Here is a 19,597-nt window from a genome sequence, read left to right as displayed (position 1 = left end):
TGTCGGCCTGCTGGCCAGGGGCTGGACCCCAGGGGGAACACGTCCCGGCGGGAAGGAGCCCTGCGCCCTCGATGCCAACTGCCTCTGCCACTCCCTCACCAACGGGCTGCTGGAGGATTTCCCCGCCTTCACCAGGAGCCCCCCGAAGCCGGAGCCTCGACCTCAGGTAGGTGCCAGGGTGCCCTGCACTGGGCGCGGGCTCTGCCCCGGGGTCCATCGCCCACTCACCGCTCTCCCCTCTGCAGGGCAGCGCCTGGCCGTACCCCCGGCAGAGCTCGGCCCACGCCCAGCGCATCGCCAGGGCCAAGTGGGAATTCTTCTATGGCCCCTCAGACGGCCCGAATACAGGTAAGAAGTTGGTGGGGGGGATGCCCTTGGCCACGCTGACCTCTCCTTTGCAAGTCTGAGTCTCTGCCAGGACTCCCTGTGGGGCTGCCCCATCTCTTGGGACTTGTCGGTGCCCACTGGACAGCCGAGATCCCCCCAAGATCTGCCAGTCCGTGTCCTCCTGCAGCCAGATCCCGCACTCACCAACCTCCCCACAGAGTCCCCTGCAGCTGTGTGAAGTATCATGCAAAGGGGGTGAGGCAGATCCCTGGCCCCTGGCAGCCCCCGGCTGCTTCTGCAGAAGGGCTTTGGGGTTCCAGCGGGGGCTCAGGGCTGGCAGCGGGTGCACTAGCACCGACAGCACCCGCCCCTTCCCCGCTCTGCCTCTCCCCACACTTATTCCCTCCGGCTCCCCCTCTCCATTCGCCGGTGCCCATCACACGACGACCCCGCTCTCAGGGGGTGTGTGTGATGCCGCAGGAGCAGCTCCTCGGTGCTCCCCGGCACAGCCCTCCACAGCTCTGAGCGCTCGGGGCTTCCTTGCAGGCTCCTCTGCCCCCGACTCCGCGCCCCTGGCCGAGCCTCCTCAGAAGCCCATCTGCCCGCTGCCCACCGAGCCGCCGGGGTCAGTGCCTGAGCACAGCCTGAGCCATGTGGAGGTGGAGATAGAGACGTCTCCTCCGGGCAGCCAGAAGCCCAGCTCCTGCAAGACTGGGATTATAAGGAGGACGGTGAAGTACTCGGAGACAGACCTGGACACCGTGCCGCTGAGGTGCTATCGCGAAACCAACATCGACGATATCCTGGCCGAGAAGGAGGAGGTGGATTCGGCGATTGAGAGCCAGAAGGACAGCGAGAGCAACCCAAGCTTTGGGGGCACGCCAGGCAGGAGGAACAGCACACCAGAGGAGCCCACCACCCTGGGCACCGGCTTCCCGAAGGACGGGCTGCGGGATGGGGATGCGGATGAGGACGATGAAGTGTTTGAAGCAACGAGGAAGGAGAACAGGGAAAGGTGAGGCTCCGTGCATGAGGGCAAAAAGCTCCTCACCCTTATTGTCCCCTGCATGGCAAAACGGGCTCTGCTGGATGAGTGTCTGAGCCAAAAATCCCAGTAGCTCCGATGTGAGCTGGGGGCGGGGGTCAGACATTGCCCTGCTGGGATTGGGACTGGATCTGGGACTGAGACTGGGAGGGGGCCCTCACTGCCCTGTGGAAAGAGTAGGGCAGCGCAGGTGACCCAGCCCTGGGCGCTGCGCCACGGGCCTCGCCACCCTGGGGTGAGCCCTGCGGCTCAGGTCGCCCGTCTGAGCTGAGGCTTCCCGGCACGCGTCCCGCCAGGTTAATTACATCCTGCCCCGGTTCTGCCGGGCGTTGGGGTGGCGGTGTCAGGGCACTCGGGCCCAGGCCGTGTCCCGGAGCGGCTGTGCGCCGGCGGGCTGCCCTGCCCTCCGCAGACGGCTGTGCTTCGGCAGCGGGGAGCGGTCCCTTTGGCTTGGCCTCAGTAGGTATTTGCCGTGTTTGGGGAAAAAGAGTGGGGGATGCGTCGGGCTGGAAAAAGCCTTTTGTTGTCTTTTGTGTCATTTTTCACTTGTGTGGCAAAACACCCTGTGCTGGGAGGCTGATGGGGTGGGTGACACCAAGGTTATCGTTCAGTTGCCCGCCTGTAGGCAGCCAAGCCCATCCGAGCTGCCGTCTGCCCTGTGCCGGGCTCTGGCAACTAGTACCTGTGAGAGATGGAGCTTTGGCCTGGTGGCACAAGACTCTGCCCGTGGAGTGTCCTCTGGAGCGACAGGCGTCATCCGCCTGTCCAGGAGGCATCAGGAGGGGCTGTGTGGGACAGCCGCCCGGAGGGGAAAGGCCCTGGCAGGGAGCGGGAGATGCCTGTGCAGGCAGCGGCAGCCAAGGACGTCTCCTGACATGGTGCGCATGGGTGAGATGCGGGGGCTCAGCATCATCGGCAAGTGCTCCGCAGGAGCGAGGAGAGGTCTTGCCTGGGCAATGCAAAGCCGGGGCGATGCCTGGGATCGCGTGGCTGCGTGCGCCCACCCAGCTGTGCAACAGGCAGACGAGGAGCATTTAGGTGGAAATAAAGGAACAGAGAAGCTTTGATGTCAGCGGTGGAAAAAAATAATTAAAATGTAACTCCCAGTGGTGCCCCTGCGCTGGGAAGGAGAAGCACAAAGATGCTGGGCTGATGGGGACGGAAGATGTGCGTCCCGAGGGGAGTTGGGCTCCTGCCAGTTTGTCCAGCCCTTGCATCTCTAGTGGAGGGTGTGGATAGGTCCCTCCCTGCCACCGGCCCTGTCCTCAGAAAGTCTGGGTTCTAGAGAAAACCTGAAAATAAGCCATTTTTAATATTTTTTTTCCCAAATGAATAGTGATGGAAGCTTTGAGTAAAGTACAAAGTTGTTATCACTGCAAGCAAGTTCTTCAAGCTACTGTAACAATTATCTTGCATAGTGATATTTTATTTCCAAATATGTGTCTTTATTTCCAAATATTTCCAAATATTTCCAAATTTTCCAAATTCCATAGGCCACTACAAATCCTATGAGCTGTAAGCCTAGACCTGCTTTTTGCCTCCTGAGATACCTTACTGTAGCTCTCCAGACAGCGCTGGAAAGCTTGGATATATCCTTAAATGCATTGCTGCCCCTAGAGACGGTGCTCCCGGTATAATTACCGACGTGTAAATAGGGGCATCACATTCATTTTGCATGGCTGCTTTGTAGACCAGTGGCTCTTTTGAATTCCAGCCCCTTGAATATTTCCAGGTAGGTGCAGACCTGGTGGGCAGTGTCTTGAAAATCATGAGCCTCAAACCGTGAGCTTGTTTAGTCCCTGCATCGCAGCCCTGGGTTTTTGCTTACGCACTGTTTCTGAGCTCTGCAGCTGCAGTCCTCCTCCCTGTTTACTGGTTACCAGTATTGATGGTTTCTGCTTCAAGCTTTCTGCTTTGCCTGCTCACAGGAGGGGTGATGCCGGGGAGATTAAGAAGCCCTCGGGATCCTTGAAGCCAGCACTGAGCTGCTGTACCCCGGGCCTGGCCCCATAGCTGTGAAGGACCAGCCCTACAAAATTACTTTGTAGGCACCTTTGGGTGCTGATTTGCAGCACTTAGACATGTAAATCCCTTTGAAAATCTAGCCTTAAAGGTTTAGCACTCTCTGTGAGGGGGATGGCTTCGTACTATCTCGTTTTCCTTCATATTCTGGCCAAAGAGAGTCATCTTTGGTGATTGACACTCCCAAAATAAGAGAGCGTGCTAACAGCTGGCCAGACGTGCTAAAAACACCCAACACCAAATCAAATGAGACATGGAAAGCCACGGAAGAAGTGATGTCTTCCTCCAGCAAATCTGCTCCTTGAATATATTTAGTCAGATCTACTGACTCTAACGACTAGTCTAAGCCTTTACTGTCTTTATTCCCATTAGTCCCGGAGAGCCGAGACCTGCCAGCGAGAGCGGGCTCAATCCCCTTCCTCAGCCCGCAGCACCGGTGCCTTGGGCTGATGAGAGAGAAGAGGCTTTGCGGGGGGTGCCCCACGCCCCCGAGAGCGCGGGGGGCTGGTGGGAGGCAGAGATGCCTTTACTCCATGCAAGCAGAGCAGCTTTGCCCAGGAATGCCCTTGGACCTGCTACCTGGGGAGCCTTTCCAGAGCTTTTGTGCTGCTTGGTGGAGGGAAAAACAGCTGCAGGGCAAGCCTTGTTGGGCATTAAAAAATGGTTACAGCCCGGATTTCATCAGCTGTATAAGCATAGGCTTAGCCTGCCTGAGTCGCCGCAAGCCTCTGATGTGTCGTGCTGAGGCCGAGCCGCGGTCCTGGAGCCCAATGTGGCCACAGAGCCGCAGCTCGGGGTGATGCTCCCGTGTCCCGCAGGCTCCCGCTGGCAGGGCTGGAGAGGGGACGCTCGGGGGGACGCTGGCAGGCGCCCGCTGGTGAGCGGGACCGGGCACCTGCATGTCATGGGGGAGGACTGGGGCAGCGCGACCCCAGCATGAGGGCATGGACATGGCAGGGGAGTGTGGGCAGCCGGCGCGGGATTGCAGCGCCCGTGGTCAGCGCCTGCGGCGGAGCACGGGCTGGAGGTGGACACCGAGTCCTGAGAGTGGGGAGCTGTGTGGAGGAGCCTGGGGGGTGCAAGGAGCTGCTGGAGCTGGTCTGTACAAACGCTTTGTTCAGAGAGGATGAAGCAAGGGGCTGCTGGTGCTGTACAGCCTCACCTTCTTCGAGCTGAGCTGGGATCCCCACACGGCGCCTGCCGTGCCTGTGCAGGCAGGAGGAGCAGGGCATGGCAGGGTGCAGTCAGGGGCCTGGAGGGACACAGGAGCATTCGGCAGAGAGAGAAAATCGCTGAGGGTCTGTGGAGAGAGATTTTCCCCTCTTCTTCCCACTGCTGGAGACGGTGCAGCTCTGCAGCACCAGGGGGGGAGGACGGGGCGAGCCCCTTCCCTTCCGTCAGCCATCAGACGGAGCTGCTGAAGCCCAGTTGCTCAGATGCCCGCAGTCCCCGCGGGCAGACCTTTGCCCGAGGCACTGCTGGCTTTGGCACTGATGTGCAACGCAGCGTGGCTGTCGGCTCCTGGGATCGGCTTCCCTTCCATAGCCGCCTGCCCTTCTCCCCGGGAAGGCCACCTCTCCCGCCCCAGCTCAAGGCTGGAAAACTATTCGCTTCTCTGCTGCCCGTCGCCCTTGCGCAGATGCTCGATTGCAGCCTCTGCGTCTCCTCCCCTCCTCTGCTCCTCCCAGCTGCGCTTGTCTGGCTCGGTGGCGGTGCGGTGACCCTTCCCAGTGACCCTTCCCGAGGGGGCTGGAGTGGGGTTCAGGAGGGTGGCAGCCAGGGAGGTCTGGGCAGCGTGGTGGGGGCTGATGAAGCATCTAGGTCCGAGCAAGAGCGGTGTGTGTGAGCAGCGTTGCGCCCGTGCTGCTGTGACTGGATCCTTCTGGAGCTGAATGGCTTTGCGCTTGGTATTTTGGAGTGGAGAGATTGCTTCCAGAGCTCGGACGGCGTGGACAAAACCAGCTGTGTTTTTTCTGTGGCTTGGTGGCAATGCACTTGATGACAATGAGCCCAGCTCCCTCTCCTGGGAACAAGGTCCCTTCCATCCGCTGGCGTTGTCCCCCCCGGCACAACCCGTCTCCCTTCTTATGGATTCGAGGCGCAAAACGGAGCCAGCAGCCTTAGCTCAGTTTGGTAGCATGCAGCTGGGTGGTAAGTACAGTGAATGCACATTCGCACTTGTAAAGCTCATCTGCAGATGTTAAAGAGGTCTCTTCTGCCTTGTCCTCGCCGGAAAGCCACCCCACCTCGGAGGTGGCTGCTCCTGGGGCTCCTGCGGGAATGGTAAGAGCATCGCGTGGTGCTGCACAGCCAGGGAAACACTGGTGGATGGGTGAGAGCAGCCTCCACCCTGCCTTGCTCACCCACGCCTGCCTTAGCTGCGCTCCCCTTGCAGCCAGCCGGCACCCTGGGGGAGTCAAGCTGCCAGCTCTTGGCCTGCTGGAGTAATCAGGGTGAGATTTTTGAGCTGTATGTGAAGGCTAGTGAATGAAAATCATTTGGTGCTTGTAATAATAATGCATCTTCTGAGCCCTCTGTACAAAGCTGTTTGTTCATAACAAACGTTATGACAAGCTGGAGCAATTCCTCTCCTTTAATCAGAGGAGAGAGTGGCATAACAAATGATTTTCTGCCGCTTTAATAAAATGATAGCGGCTTATGAGTAAAGTAGGCTTTTAGGGCTGTGTTTATGCTTGTACAGCTGAAGCACTGATGTTCCCTGGGCTGGAAATGGCCCTGCTGTCACGTGCTCAGATGGATGGGCAGGCTGCCCTTCACCTCATTTACAGGTCAAAACACTCAGGGCTTCAGGATTTAGAAACTCCCGTGTTGGGCTGGACCCAGACCTGCGTTGGAGACAGGCTGGGCCTTCTTGCAGGGCTGATCCCTGACAAGATGATGAGCCAGGACCAAGCATGGCCTCTAGGACATGGGCCAGCTCAGGTCCCTGAACCCAGAGCTGGGTGTGAGGCTTCCTCTGTACTACCTGGGGGAACCTGGGGCTCAGCATCGCCTTGTGCTGGGCTCCAGATGTGTCCTGGGACCAGCCAGCAAACCTTGTAGGTAGGCGTTGGTCATGCTCTGAGCACAGTGCTCAACGACCACAGTGCTGCGTTCATGGAAGAAGGTGTCACGCTGTCCTGAGCAGCTTCAGGAGCCTTCTGGGTGCTGGGAGCTCTGAAGGCTTGTGGAAAATTCAGGCATTTCCAGACTTGGTTGTAAATGGAGCTGGACCACATTCTTCTGGTGCTTGAGCCCTTTATTGGATCTAAGCTCAAGTCAAGTGACTGGGAGTAGTAGCCATCTCATAAGCTTCTTATGAGGATGAGCCACTAAAAGAACAAAAATCTGTGGCGCATTAAAGGAGAAGCATATGTCTGGAGGGAGGCCCACCCCAGTCCCTCTTCCCATGATGTCTTGGGCAGGCGAGGCATTTCCTTGGAGGTCTCCACATGTTCAGAGGAGATTTCTGCCTGCCCCAGTTTCCTTCTGGAGCAGCGCATGGGCTTTTGTTTCACGGCTTTGATCCCTTGCTCCTCAGTGACCAGTTCTTCTCACTTTCTTTCTCTCTAGGATCATGGACCGAGACACACAGGGTATGCTCAAGTCTCCAGTGCCCTTCCTCCTAGGGCACAGCCTCTCCAAGGATGGCATGGACTCTTTCAGCAAGCATTTTGAGAGCATCATGGAGTCCCATCGAGCCAAAGGCACATCTTACACCAGCCTGGACTCCATTGACATCCTCTCCTCTCCAGCCCGCACCCACGGGACCTTTTTCACTTTTGACCTCCCAACCCTCACCCCAGAAATGCAGGGACAGATCCGAGACAGCGCCAAGCTGATCGAGGAGAACTTTGCTCCTCTGGCTCACTTGGAGCTGGACTCTGGGACCAGTTCAGCCACAGATGCGCCCTGGATGGAGAGGGAGGAGAAGCGGGGGAGACGAAGGAAGGGTGCTCAGCACAGCCCTTGCTGCTCAGAGGACAGCTTTGGTACTCCCTTGGCCTCCAACATGAGGTGAGTGACCAAAGTTGCTTGCCATCCAGCTGGGCCACCAAAGCGCAGTATGGAGTGTAACCCTGTGCAGCACGTTTTACAGCCAGAGCCTGCCCTGTGTTCCTGAGGAAGGGTCAGGACTGAGTGTGCTAGATTTTCTGTGAAGCAGCTGATCAGGCCAATGATCACCATGGTGTTGTGGTAGGCGTGTTGGTGGGAGCACATCTCCTTTTCCATCTTTGCCAACTTTCTTGGTGCTGGAGGGCTGTAAGGTTTCCTCCAGCCTAGCAACCAGGGAGTCCCAGGACTTCAATCCCATAGTGGTTCCCATTGCAGGACAGTCCAGCATCTGTGGTGGCTGTGGGGAGAGGCCAGTGAGAACTTGAATACCAGTAGAAATTCAACAGCTTTTCCCTCCTGGAGGTCAAGACCGTGACACTGCTGTGTCCCTCACCATCCATCCAAGTCTCAGCCTCCTGTTTCTTGAGGGCAAGAGTCCCATGACCTTGTACCTATTGTCCTGGCTTCCTGAACTTCCTCAGCCTCGTGTATGTTGGGAGATGGAGAGCAGAGATGAGCACAGCCCAGCAGAGGCCCCCTGTACATTGCTCCAGGCCTGCCTGCACCGGGTTCAGGATGTCTGCTCCATGGCTGGGGAGATTTCTGGTGGAACAGGCTGTGGGAGCTCAGCCCCACCACTTCCAACCTGTCCCTGTGTGAGACCATGTCCATGCTGAGACACTACCTTCCTGCACTCCTTCGCCTTCCAGCAAGGTCCTGGGCTGAGGCACTTGTGATGTGGCAGGTTGGCAGGCCACGTCTTTTCCCTTTTCCAGGGTATGCTCATCTGGAGTGTGATTAGGTCTGGTCTGGATGTCAGGTCTGGACCAGTGGTTCAGCTGCAGAGCTGGTGGCTCTTGGAGAACTTGGTGTCTCAGTCATGCTAGTGCTGACCTTCCTGTTTGCATTGCCTCCCTGAAAGGTCTCTGTGCCCAGTGACCTTCTGTGCAATGCCAGAGCCTCCTGAATCCCTCACCCACTTTCTAGGCTTTGGTCTTTTCCACACCAAACATTTTGGCTTTGGTCTCTTCCAGACCAAACCTATATCACTTCTGGTTGCAACCTGTGCCATCCTCGTAGGCTCAGCTTGGGGTGGCCAGGTGGGGATCTGAGCTCTGTGTCCTCTCTGGTGTTTGCAGTCAAGAGAGGAGAATGGGTATCGCATCTGCTCTGTGGTCCCTTGATCACTCCAAGGGCATTTTCAGGCAGAGAGGCGCTGGATTAGGCCTTCCCTTTCTTTGGGGCACCGAAGCCAGGGACGTGGTGGCACAGGGGCCAGGCAAGCTGTGTGCAATAAAACCGGTGATGTCCAAGAGGCACGAGGCAGCAAAGCGTGGCAGCATCCAGCCACGATTAGTGCTCTCTGCAGGAAGAATTGGCTTCCTATTCCTCTGCCAAGGCAAGGGACCAAAACAGAGCACCCTGGAGAAACCGAGAGGACTTACCGTCCACAGGGTGCCATTGTACCACAGCAACGCCGCTGCAGGGGCACGGGGAGGCGTGAGGGTGCAGAGACACAACTGGCAGCAGGAACAGCAATGAGGTGGCTTAACAGAGGTTTTTCCTTGCTGTTTTGTAGTCGGTGGAGCACGGAGCGTGCCGGCAGTGCCAAGGACGCTGCAGCTCTGTGCTCCCCTCCTAGCTCAGGTTTCAGAGCAGCGCTGGGCTGCAGCACAGGCCATGGAGGGCTGTCGTGTGTGTCCCCACCATTGCCCAGGTACATTCTGTGCTTGCTGCCATCGTCCCTAGCTGAGGGAAGGTTTAACTGAAGCATCAGGAAACTGTTCTGCCCTGGGTCTTTGCTGAGCCCAACTTTGCTAAGCCTCTTCTTTTCTCTTGCTGCCCTGGCCAGCAGCAGGCAGCCCCTCTGCTTTTGCTGGGAGAGGAGCTTGGGAAACCCAGCTGCAGCCCTGGCTGGACTCCCCGGCCTGAGGACCACGGAGGCTTGGGCTTTCCAAGCCAACCTTGCATTCTGTTAAACACGCACACAGGGTCCCAAGCAACTGTCTTTCCCCATTTAGAAACGGTTCCCTTGGTTATCGGTAGGTCACTGCACAGCTCTTAGTCCCCGTTTCTTCAGGCCCCGTTTCTTGCCCACCTCCAGGGCTGTGGGTGATGTTCAGACCCACCATGCTGCCCCGCAGCAGGTGCCCTGGCTCCAGCAGTGACCTGAAGCAGAGGCTGCAGGAAAGACAGTGAGAAATGAGGCGTGGGGGGAGCAAGGCCCAGCCGCAGGCCCCGGCAGGCAGCAGCCCAGCTCTCTGCTCCCCGGCATGGAGCAAGCGTCCCCTCGCAGCCCCTGTGGGCGATGGCAGCGGGGGAGGCAGGTGTGGTTGGGACCTGCTGTCTCGTGCAGTGGGGAGGAGTGGAGATTGGGACTGGGAGCAGGAACTAGGCTGGGAAGCAGGGAAGGCATGGGGTACCAGGGGCTGAGAAAGCCCATCATCTGCAGGGTCAGTCCTCGGGAGGCAGGGCCTTCTGGCAAGGGAGAGGTACAAGAAGTTTCCTCTTTCCCCATCACTGGTGCTACCAACTTTCTAGACTATGAGTGGAGCCGACCATGAAGCTGAAGCTTCCCAAGTAGTTTGAAGAAGTGTGTGGGCTGGTTGCTCAAAGGGTTCCATGAGCTGGAGCCAGCGGCTCCTGGTGCGTGGCAGGGCTGATCTGCTCAAGCAGGGAGTATCCGTGTGATGCTCCCATTAAGGGGTCTTTAATGGAAACTGCTGGGGAAAGCTCAGGAACCTCTGCAGCCATTGTAATGCAACATCACTGGCGCCAGCGGGGTCAGAGCGGGGCATTCGCCACTGCCCACGGTCACAAGCAGTACAGACCCACTGCCACCAGCTCAGGTGGACTGGGGACCTCAGGCAGGGGGGCTCTGGGGTGGAGGCTGTGCTTTACGCTGGCTGTCAGCCTCAGGGTAGGCAGAGGTGACCTTGGGCTGCAGGGCTTTGGTGTGACGGGTGCCTGGTGATGAACACCAGTGGGTCTAGACCTGTGTGTGCTGCCCTGCAGCCATCCCTCTTGTGCCCCTGAAACCTTTGATGTTATTTGTTGCTATGGTTAGGGTCTGGATGCCCCTGCAGCCCATGACTTTCTGTCTCTCTCGGTGGCAGAAGCAGCCAAGCCGGTGATGCCCCTGCACAGCCGGGGAGACACGGTGCCCCCATGGCCAGCGGCCTTGGTTCACGCAGCCTTGTGGCTCATGCCAAGGCCCTGGTGTCCCTCGGCACAAGATAGTCTGAGACCACAGTTTTATTTTGACCTTGCGCCTGGGGAGAGTGCCTCAGTGCAGACCCAGCAACGCCTCCCCGGGCACTGGGATGCCTCCACCTCCTCCAGCAGCCTTGGTTAAAAGGGAGGGAGCAGTGGCTGAACAGCAAGCGACCCCAGCAGGACACCCCACGGTGGCACTCCCAGTGTGTGAGTAGGTTATCGCCCCATTTGGGCGGGAGGTGAAGGTGTGCAGGTCCCTGCTGTCACTGGGCAGAGGGCTGCAAGTAAAACTGTCTGTCCCCGGGGCTGTGATGGTGGCCCACAGAGTGCGTGAGGGGCAGAGCCCTCCTCTGGGGGGGTCCCTCCGGGATTGGGGGGAACCTCTGGGGCTGGCTGAGGGCACATGCGGTGCTGCTGAGGTGGTGGGACAAGAGCTGGGGCAGCCCTGGGGACCGCAGGGAGGTCACTCCTGCGGTGGCAGCCAGACTTCTGCAGCGGTGGATGCAAATCTCTGGGTTTTGCCACTCTGGCGCGTGTGAGCGGGAGCCCAGATGCCGCTTCACCTGCCGCAGTCCCATACACAGGCAGCACTGCGGGTTGCAGGGCACCAGCCCCGGAGGGATGTAAGGAGGCAAATTGCATCTCTCTGGGGGTGCAAGTCCCCTTAACATCCAGCTGCCCAGCTTCCCTTGCCCATCCCACTCCTCCGGAGCCAGCCTTGGCCCCAAGCACAGCCCCTCCGGTCCCGGAGGGGACTTGACTTGACCCCGGTGCCACCCCCGCGAGCGGCGAGGGAGGCAGGCCCTGCCGGGGCCAGAATCGAGGGCGTCGCCTGGGGTGGGACAGAGAGAAGGGCAGGCAAGAGAAGTAGCAGCAAAGGGGGAGCGGGGAGGGGGTGTGTGTGCTGCAAACTGCCTGGTGAAAAGGGCCAGATGCCACAGCGAGGGGCAGCACGCCCGGAGCCTCGCTAGCGGGAGAGCTCAGCCCTGGGGCTGCGGCTGCGCGGGAGGAGCGGGCAGCCCGCAGAGCTGGCAGCCGCCCCGGGCGCGGGATGCGCCGGGAGCGAAAGCGGCTTCGCCGCCAGACGGCGGCTGCCGGCGTGTGCTGGGGCGCCGGGGCCCCGCCAGTGAGCTCCGCCGTGTTTCTTTATAAGGTCCCTTTTGTTACTGCAGCAGTCGGTGAGCCGGTGCCCCCGCCCCGCTCCCCCCCCGCCCCGCTTTCCGAGGCCAGCTCAGGTCTGTCAGCTGCCCTGAGCTACCGGTTGGCACTGGGCAAACTGGTGAGATGATGCCCTGAGGGCTGTGCCCAGTTTGGGGCCCCGTGGGGTGATTTCGCGGTGTGATGCGGGAGGGTGGGGGGAGAGGGCTGAGCCAGGTAAGGAGGGCAACGAGGAAAGGATGGAAGTAGGGGAAGGGGGGCTGGTGTGGGATGGGAGCCCAGGAGGGGACAAGGCTGCGGCACAGGATGAAGATGTCTCCCCACAAGAATTGGCACAGCAAGAAATGAGGCGCAAGCCTGGGGGGCATTTTTCCCCAAACATTTCCATGTCAAGCCTTGAAGGGCAGCAGGAGCTGGGGCACAGGATGGGGTGGCAATGCTGGGGGCTGGGGCGGGTCCTCCACAGCATGGAGGATGGGGGCAGCAGGCAGGGTCTCGGGGCTGGCAGGGCTGCCTGCAGAGGCCCAGGCAGCAGCACATCCCCGTGGGATGCAGCCTCTCGTGTCGGGTGTTAATTCTAGCCCCTGGGAAATCCATAGGCTTTGCTCAAGGGTCTGAGAGATCCAGGTTTCCCTGTGCTGACCCCATGGCATCTGTGTCCCTGAAAGAAAAGACAACCCTCCACCCAGCAGGTGAGTAACAGGTTTTTAAGGCTCTCATCTGGCTCCAGAAATTGGTGGGATTGCAGAGTCAGCCCTGTCCTCTGCAGGAGCATTTGTGCCCCTCACAAGAGGGGCTGGTGGGATGGGGTGATGGAGGACAGGCAGGCATCTCCAGAGAGGGCTGGTACTGCAGGGGAGGCTCTGGAAATCTCCAGAGAAACAGGACTGAGGAGGGGTGCAGCTGCCCGAAGTTTGGTCCTACCTGGATCTGGCAGCAGTAATGCTGGTGGGTGCTGCTGTGGCTGGGTGATCTGAGGACCAGGTTGGACTCCAGAGCTGCCAGACAGCAGGACCAGCCCTGCCTGTGGTTGGAGGCCGGCCTGGCTGACCTTCAAGTGTCCTCCCAGTGCTAACTTCAATTCTGCGAGGAATAAACCAGCCCAGATCTTGGCTGTCATAAATCAAAGTCACTCCACTGAGACCGACGGAGGGAGCTGCGTTTATTTAGCTCAGCCAAAGATCTGGTCTGGTACATTCTTAGCAGCAGTATTAGGCAGGCTGGGCTTCCTTGGCAGAGGCATCAGTCATCTAGCCATGTGTATGTGGTGTTGGGAATCGAGGGCAGAGTGCCCCATGCGCATGTCCCTCGTGGGCTCAGACCAGGCTCTCTGCCCTGTCCCCTGGTGCAGAAGGCAAACCAGCCTCCTGTGGGAAGCAAGTGGCACTTGGATTGCGATTGGTGGTTTTGAGTTTCCTAGAGCAGGTGCCTCGCCTGGAAAAGTGTCAGACAGGACCTGGACAACCCAGCCACTCAGCAGAGCACCCCCAGCTGAAACCCATGGGCACCCGGCCCAGCCTGTCCGCAGGGATGCTTCTCCTTACCTGCTTCTGGGGAGCAGGGTGATGGTGTGGGAAGGGTCTCACCATGCAGATACATCCCTGCTGGCAGCCAGGAGCTGGAGGTTAGCCCTCTGGGCCAGGCTTTGCTGAGCTGGTGCCTTATTGCTGCCCCACATCCAGGAGAGAAAATTTGCTCCTGGTTGCTGACAGCTGTGGCGAGACCATGGTGCTGGGTGAGCCTGGTTTGCCGTGACAAGGTGGAGAGTACTTCGGGGCTCCTGCAGTGACACACTGCATTGCAGCGGGGGAAGGTGCTGCAATCTCTCCTGCTGGGCTCTGGGAGTCAGCTAGAGGAGGAATATTGGGGTGAGACAACCAGGATCCGGCTCCGGGAAAGGAGCGTTTGGTCCAGAGGAGGAACATTTGGGCCCTGGAGAAGGAGGGTGTGTGGTGCGGCGGCCCTGAGCAGGACCATGGTCCCGCAGCTGCTCCCTGGGGCTGGGAACACAACCCCATCCTTGCACTGAGCTGGGGTGGGAGGTGGCTGGGGAAGAGTGCCTGTCCCAGGGTGGGCGCTGCGCTGGATGGTGTGCCTTCCTTGCAGAGACCCCCCAGAAGCACCTTGCTGCTGCTGACACAGGCGCTGGGGACCTGGGGTCTCCAGCGAACACCTCTCAGGTGATGGGGGCTCCCGCAACATGGGGGGTGGCAGTGGCTGTCCTAGGCGGGCAGCACGAGAGGGATGAGCTAGCGCGGGGTCTGCTCGGGGGTGACTCATTTCAGGCACGCAGAGGATGCTTGCACAATACCAAATTTGATCTTTATTCCTTAAGTGCCGGCCAGTTCTTGGGTTGAAGATGTGTCTAATGTAAAAAATATTATCTCAGTGTTTCTTCAAGCCAAACCGAAATGTCACTTTAGAAAGTACACTAAAAAAAACCCACCCAGAGACATTAGCTCATTGGCAAGAAAATTAGCATCACCTCAGTTGCCTCAGACATGGGCACATCTCTGCTCTGTTCTCCATTTGCTTGAGGACTGGGCTCTTGTTTTTCTCTAAGTTGCGTGTTCTCCAAGCCAGGAGAAGCTGGGACTTTGAGTGGTGACAGATGGGTGCCACGAATGGGACGCTCCCAGCCTATTGAGGCTAATGGTCCTTATTTAACAGCGTGAGAGCATCTTGAGTGTTGGAAGAAAACCTGTTTCATGGCATGGCTGGGGTCACTTGCGCAGGGTAGGGCCAGGTTATACTTTACCGATGTAAAGCCCACAGTCAGTATGGGGACTTGGTGAGGGAAGGGACAGCAGATCCCGCTGGCAGAGCTGCTTTAAGACCTAGGCTGTGATCCCTGCATGCCTATTGAAAGAAACAAGGCAAGAATTGCAGCCAGGCGTTGGAAACCTGCAGGGACATACAGATGTTGAAGGACAGAGAGGTTTTGAGGATGGCCCCGTGCCTGGATGCTCAGCATTAGATGGGAAAGCTGAGGAGCACAGCTTGGGAAGAGAGGTCATGGAGGGACACTCAGAGCTCTAGGTTTGCCCGCAGAGGCACCAGAAACCAGCTATGTGAGGGAGGACAGCCTCTCAGGGAGGACAGGCAAGGTCCAGAAGGATATCAGGAGTTTTCAGTGATGATGGTTGAGAAGAATGAAAAGGTCTTCAGAGAGCTATTGAGCAGCTGCTTGCTGTTGGACCATGCGGAGTGGTGCAGGGGTGGCCTTGGATTTTGTAGCTCAGCCTGTGGCTAGAGAAGCAGCCTTGGAGCTGCTGGGCTGGGGAGGGGACAGTGCCTGCACCCTTGTGATAGCAGGCTTGGGCTTCAGAGGCAAATACAGCCACCACAACCCATGGCTGGCAGGTGCCAATTGCTGGGATGGATTCACCTCTGCTGGTGGGGAGCAAAGAGCCTGTGAGCCCTGTCCTTGGCTGAGGGCACAGTGGCTGCAAGCCGAAGCGTGGCCAAGGCGAGTGCCCAGCACTGGCCCAGCAGCACCCAGCCTGTTCTGCTGTCAGCTGCCTCCCAGGGTGGCTTTGACACTGCCAGCCAGCGCTGCTGGGTACAGCTGGAGGGCAGCAGGCACCAGGGCTCATGCCAGCGGCACCTTTGGATGTGTCCACCCTATTTCGGGAGGAAGAGAGGTTTTAGGCAGGTGGGAGGGATGTCTGCAGGGTGGGGTGTGCTGGTGGTGCGGCCAATGATGCTGGAAGCTTCCTGCCTGGCACAGCTCCCCAGAGCAGGCAGGTCCAGGGCTAGTGAGCTCCTCGTGGCCTTGTGGCCACTCTCACAGCCTCTCCCGCTAGGGTGGCACGGGGTGATGGACAGGCTCCCTGGAGATGGCTGGGGCCAGGTCTTACTGCAGTCACCACCCAGCGCTGCCAAGCTCAGCAGTGGTCTGAGCCAATTCCACCTCCTCAGGGACTTCGTGGGGTGTCAGAACCGCTTTCACCAGGGAAGCGTCTATCCCACAGGTTTGAGCACAGAACAGCTTCCCCCACTGCATGCCGGCTGGGGATGCCAGGAGGGTGGGAAGAAGGCATCCAAGAGCCCCCCGAGGCACGGGGCAGCTGTGTCAGTGCTGCACGGGGCTCCTCCGGGACAGGCAGCGCTGAGCAGCGAGGAGGCTCCGTCCTTCGTGGAAGAAGCGGGGCCTCAAGGAGATTGGCCTGGGTAATTGGCTCAGGAGAGCAGGCCTCTTAAAAGTCAATTAGAGACTTTTAAAAATAAATCAGACTGGAACATTGCAAGGCCTGCCAGAAAATTTGGGCGAGGTCAGAGTTGCTTAACGTTCGTTGTTGATTAGATTCAACCAGCTTTTTGGTTGGGATAACTTCTGCACCGCTGAGTCAGACTGCTTCGGGGGCTAAGCCAAGAGTGTCTTCTAACGTGGCCATTTAAGGCATGGTGGGCTGAGAGCTGATGGGCAGCCTGAAGCAGGCAGTACACCCCGCTGTGAGCTGGGAGGCCGGGGGGGTTTCCTTCGTCTTCACCCTTTCTGCCTCATTTTTCCCCTCTGTGAAGTGCTTTGAAGTCGGTGGGTGGGAAGAGACGAGCGAAGGAGTTATAGTCGTCTTGTCTTGGGTAGAAACTGCGCTCGAGAGCAGCACAAGGAGTTTGTCCAGGTTAAAAAATGAGTGCGGATCTGTAGGACAGCATGCGATGTGCACGTGTTTCTGCTCCAAGTCTCTGCTATGGCTGAGCTTGGCAGAGCCTGAGCCCACACATGCAGTTTCACAGGCTCAGGGTGGGGGACTTTGGAGCAGTTGTTCTGTCTCTCTACACCCAGTTTGGACCTGGGTTCGGGTGCCTTGGTCCTGTCATCAGTCACTGGAGCTGTCCTGTCACCCCACTTCTACTCCAGCCGCATCCCCAAACCTTCCCTTATCTCCCAGAACCGACCTCGGAGTGTCTCTAACCAGTGTTGTTCATCCTGGGTCCCAGCGCTGAGCTGCTGGCCTCCAAAGTGGGGTGAAGAACCTGCATTTCCCACGAAGCTGAACGGGGAGAGGACCTGTGGGCAGGCTAATGTGGAGTGTCCCTTCCCATTGCAGCGACCACCCCCTGAGCCAGCTGGTTTCAGACTCGGACTCAGAGATGGACAGCGTGGAGCAGCTGGCCCTGGGCAGCACAGACACCCTCTCCAACGGGCACAAGGCTGACCTGGAGGCCGCCAAACGCCTGGCCAAGAGGCTCTACAACCTGGATGGCTTTAAAAAAGCAGATGTGGCCCGCCACTTGGGGAAGAAGTACGTGTGGGTATTTGCAAGGAACTGTTCTGTGAGGGGCCCCCCTGCACCCGCAGTGCACCCACAGGTGCTGCCCTTGCGGGGCACCAGGCTGGCAGGGAATAACTGGCGGGACCCCAAAGCCCACTCCCTGTGACTGGTACACCTGGTACATCTGTTCCCTCTAAAGGTCTTAAAACCTAAGAGACATCCAGGTTTTAGTACCTTCCTACCATGACTGCATCTTGGATGATTCAGGAAGGTGTTGGGGCAGGGGGATGGCTGGCTGACCTCTCGTGGGTCCTTCCAGCTCTAACTTCTCCGGGTTCTCTTACATGCCAAGTATTGGATCCCATTGAATCTGTGGGTGACACCTCTGAGTTTCATGGGAGTGTGGGGCGTCCCCAGCATGCTTCTCACAGCCCTGGGGAGCTCCCAGCCTCCTGGAATCCACCCCAGCCCTGTGTGCCTTTTGCTGTCCCCACAGTCTGGTCAATCCCACTCTCATCTCCCCCTTTTCTATTTCAGCAACGAGTTCAGCAGGATGGTGGCAGGGGAATATCTGAAGTTCTTTGTGTTCACGGGGATGAGCCTGGACCAGGCTCTCAGGTCAGCACTGAGTGCGTGTACATGTGTGCGTGTGTGGTGGGATCCTAGCAGACCGTGCCCTCCGCAGCTCCGCACCCACACAGAGATCTATAGGAGCAGGCAGACCCCACGGCTCCCACCTGGAGATCCCCTTACCTCTTATATTGTGAGGGTTGAGTCCCAAAGCATCCTCTCAGCCACACAACCGCAAAAGAGCATCCCTGGTCTTAACTCACCAGTCAGTGCTGGGTGACAGTCAGGTTGACCTAGGACGGGCTTTCAAGGCCTTAAGCCCAGAACCTCTTGGTGTCACCCACCTCCTTGCCCAGCATCTGGCTGTAGGTCTCTGCGATGTGCCGGCAGGGTATGGTGCTGTGAGCTTGGCGGGGAGTCCTGCAGCGGGTTGGCAGGGATGTGCGGTGGCAGGGCTTCATCCGGCACACAGCGGGGTCTCCAGACCAGAAAGCACAGTTCCACTCCTGCGCAAGGTGGGTTGGAGAGGCTGCTGGTGGGCTTCAAGTGTGACCAATGCTGCTGCTGCTGCTGCTTCAGGTCCTTTCTAAAGGAGCTGGCCTTGATGGGAGAGACGCAAGAGCGAGAGCGAGTGCTGGCACATTTTTCCCAGCGCTATTACGAGTGTAACCCCAACGCCGTCTCTTCGGAGGGTAAGAAATTGTGCGTGCCCATGTGTGCGTGCGTGTGTGTTTCCAGCAAGCCCATGTGTTCGTCAGCTCGGTGAAGGTGCTCAAACTGAAACCAGAGAGCAAGCTGAAAGCCTGTACTGACACCTTAGGAGGCAGCCCCAGTTACAGAGATGTCATTTCCTTCAAATGACAGATGGTTTAGATTTTTTTTTTTTTTAAATAAAAAGCCTGCTCCAGTTGGATCATGCATAATTAGGGCTCAACCCATCCTTAATTCTGACCTTGACCAGATTAGCACAAGAGGCAAGAGAAGGCCCTCCTCACCATATAGAGCCCAGCTCTCAGACCCTCGGCTCAGGGAATGGTCAGGTGAGAAAACTCAGGTGCCCGGCACTCGGGGCGGCACAGACACCCCCTTTGTACTGTTTCATGTCTTTGTGCCTCTCCTGTGGGTGTTCACGTGCTGGGTCTGCTCTGGGCTGGCTCTGGGGCAGCTGAGGTTTGGGCTGCCTGGCTGGCAGAGGGCTGTGCTGGTCCCACCTTGCCGTGCTTAGGAGCTCTGCGGGATGAGCTGCAGCATCGCTGCCTGGCTGGAGGGGCTGCAGGCTTGGAGGGGAGTTTGTACCCTCAGGTTTGAGACGAGCTTCTAATTCAGTGGCCTCCTACCTGCTTGCCCGCATACTGCCAGCACCATGCTGACTGCCGTGTGCTCGGGGTGGGAGGAGCAGGCTTGGGGCTGTCCTGGGGGCTCAAAGCCCCCGTGCCCTGCCTGAGGTGCCGAGGGGCTGGAGCACCAGCTGCAGGGCTGAGCCAGGGGCTTTAATTCCTGTCCTGTGCTTGTGCTGCAGACGGAGCCCACACCCTCACCTGCGCCCTGATGCTGCTAAACACAGATCTGCACGGACACGTAAGTTCCCGCTGCTGTCAGCCCTGTCTGTCCCCTGCCCTCTCTATCCCCATTGGCTTGAGCCACCAGTTTGGGACCCGGGGCCCGTGAGGGCTGGTCACCCCTAATGTGTCTGGGGAGAAGAGTGGAGGAAGGCTGAGTGAGAGAGGGAGCTGGAGAAGGAGAGAGTGGGGTTTTGGAGCAGACATGTTGAACCGGAAGATGTGGAGGTGGGATGAGGACAGAAGAGGAAAGTGGACAGGGAGAGAGGGTGGGAGTGAGACTCCACAACTAGCTGCCATGGGAGCAGGTAGCACTCAGCTTAGAAAAAGGAGGCTATTTAAGACTCCCAGAGTCTAGGAAAAGCTGTCGGGTTCCCCACACCTTCAAGCAGCCTCCCTGAGACTTGGATGGTCCCTCACCCCAC

At 58.5% G+C, this 19,597-nt stretch overlaps 1 protein-coding gene across 1 annotated transcript in view; it reads left to right on the top strand.

Moving 5' to 3' along the window:
• PSD (pleckstrin and Sec7 domain containing) overlaps positions 1-19,597 on the top strand; it is a 35,622-nt gene that overhangs the window by 881 nt on the left and 15,144 nt on the right. Inside the window, exons 2-9 of the mRNA XM_082002076.1 lie at positions 33-166; positions 246-348; positions 874-1,342; positions 6,968-7,411; positions 16,879-17,073; positions 17,581-17,661; positions 18,193-18,305; positions 19,133-19,191. Coding sequence (XP_081858202.1) covers positions 33-166; positions 246-348; positions 874-1,342; positions 6,968-7,411; positions 16,879-17,073; positions 17,581-17,661; positions 18,193-18,305; positions 19,133-19,191 — 1,598 coding nt within the window. The remainder of the gene's footprint in view (positions 1-32; positions 167-245; positions 349-873; positions 1,343-6,967; positions 7,412-16,878; positions 17,074-17,580; positions 17,662-18,192; positions 18,306-19,132; positions 19,192-19,597) is intronic.

Source organism: Phaethon aethereus, assembly GCF_964289735.1.
Source record: "Phaethon aethereus genome assembly, chromosome: 7".
In the NCBI taxonomy this organism is placed as follows: Eukaryota; Metazoa; Chordata; class Aves; order Phaethontiformes; family Phaethontidae; genus Phaethon; species Phaethon aethereus.
The sequence above is the reverse complement of the archived record's forward strand: the minus strand, read 5'-3'. Positions and strand labels throughout refer to the sequence as shown.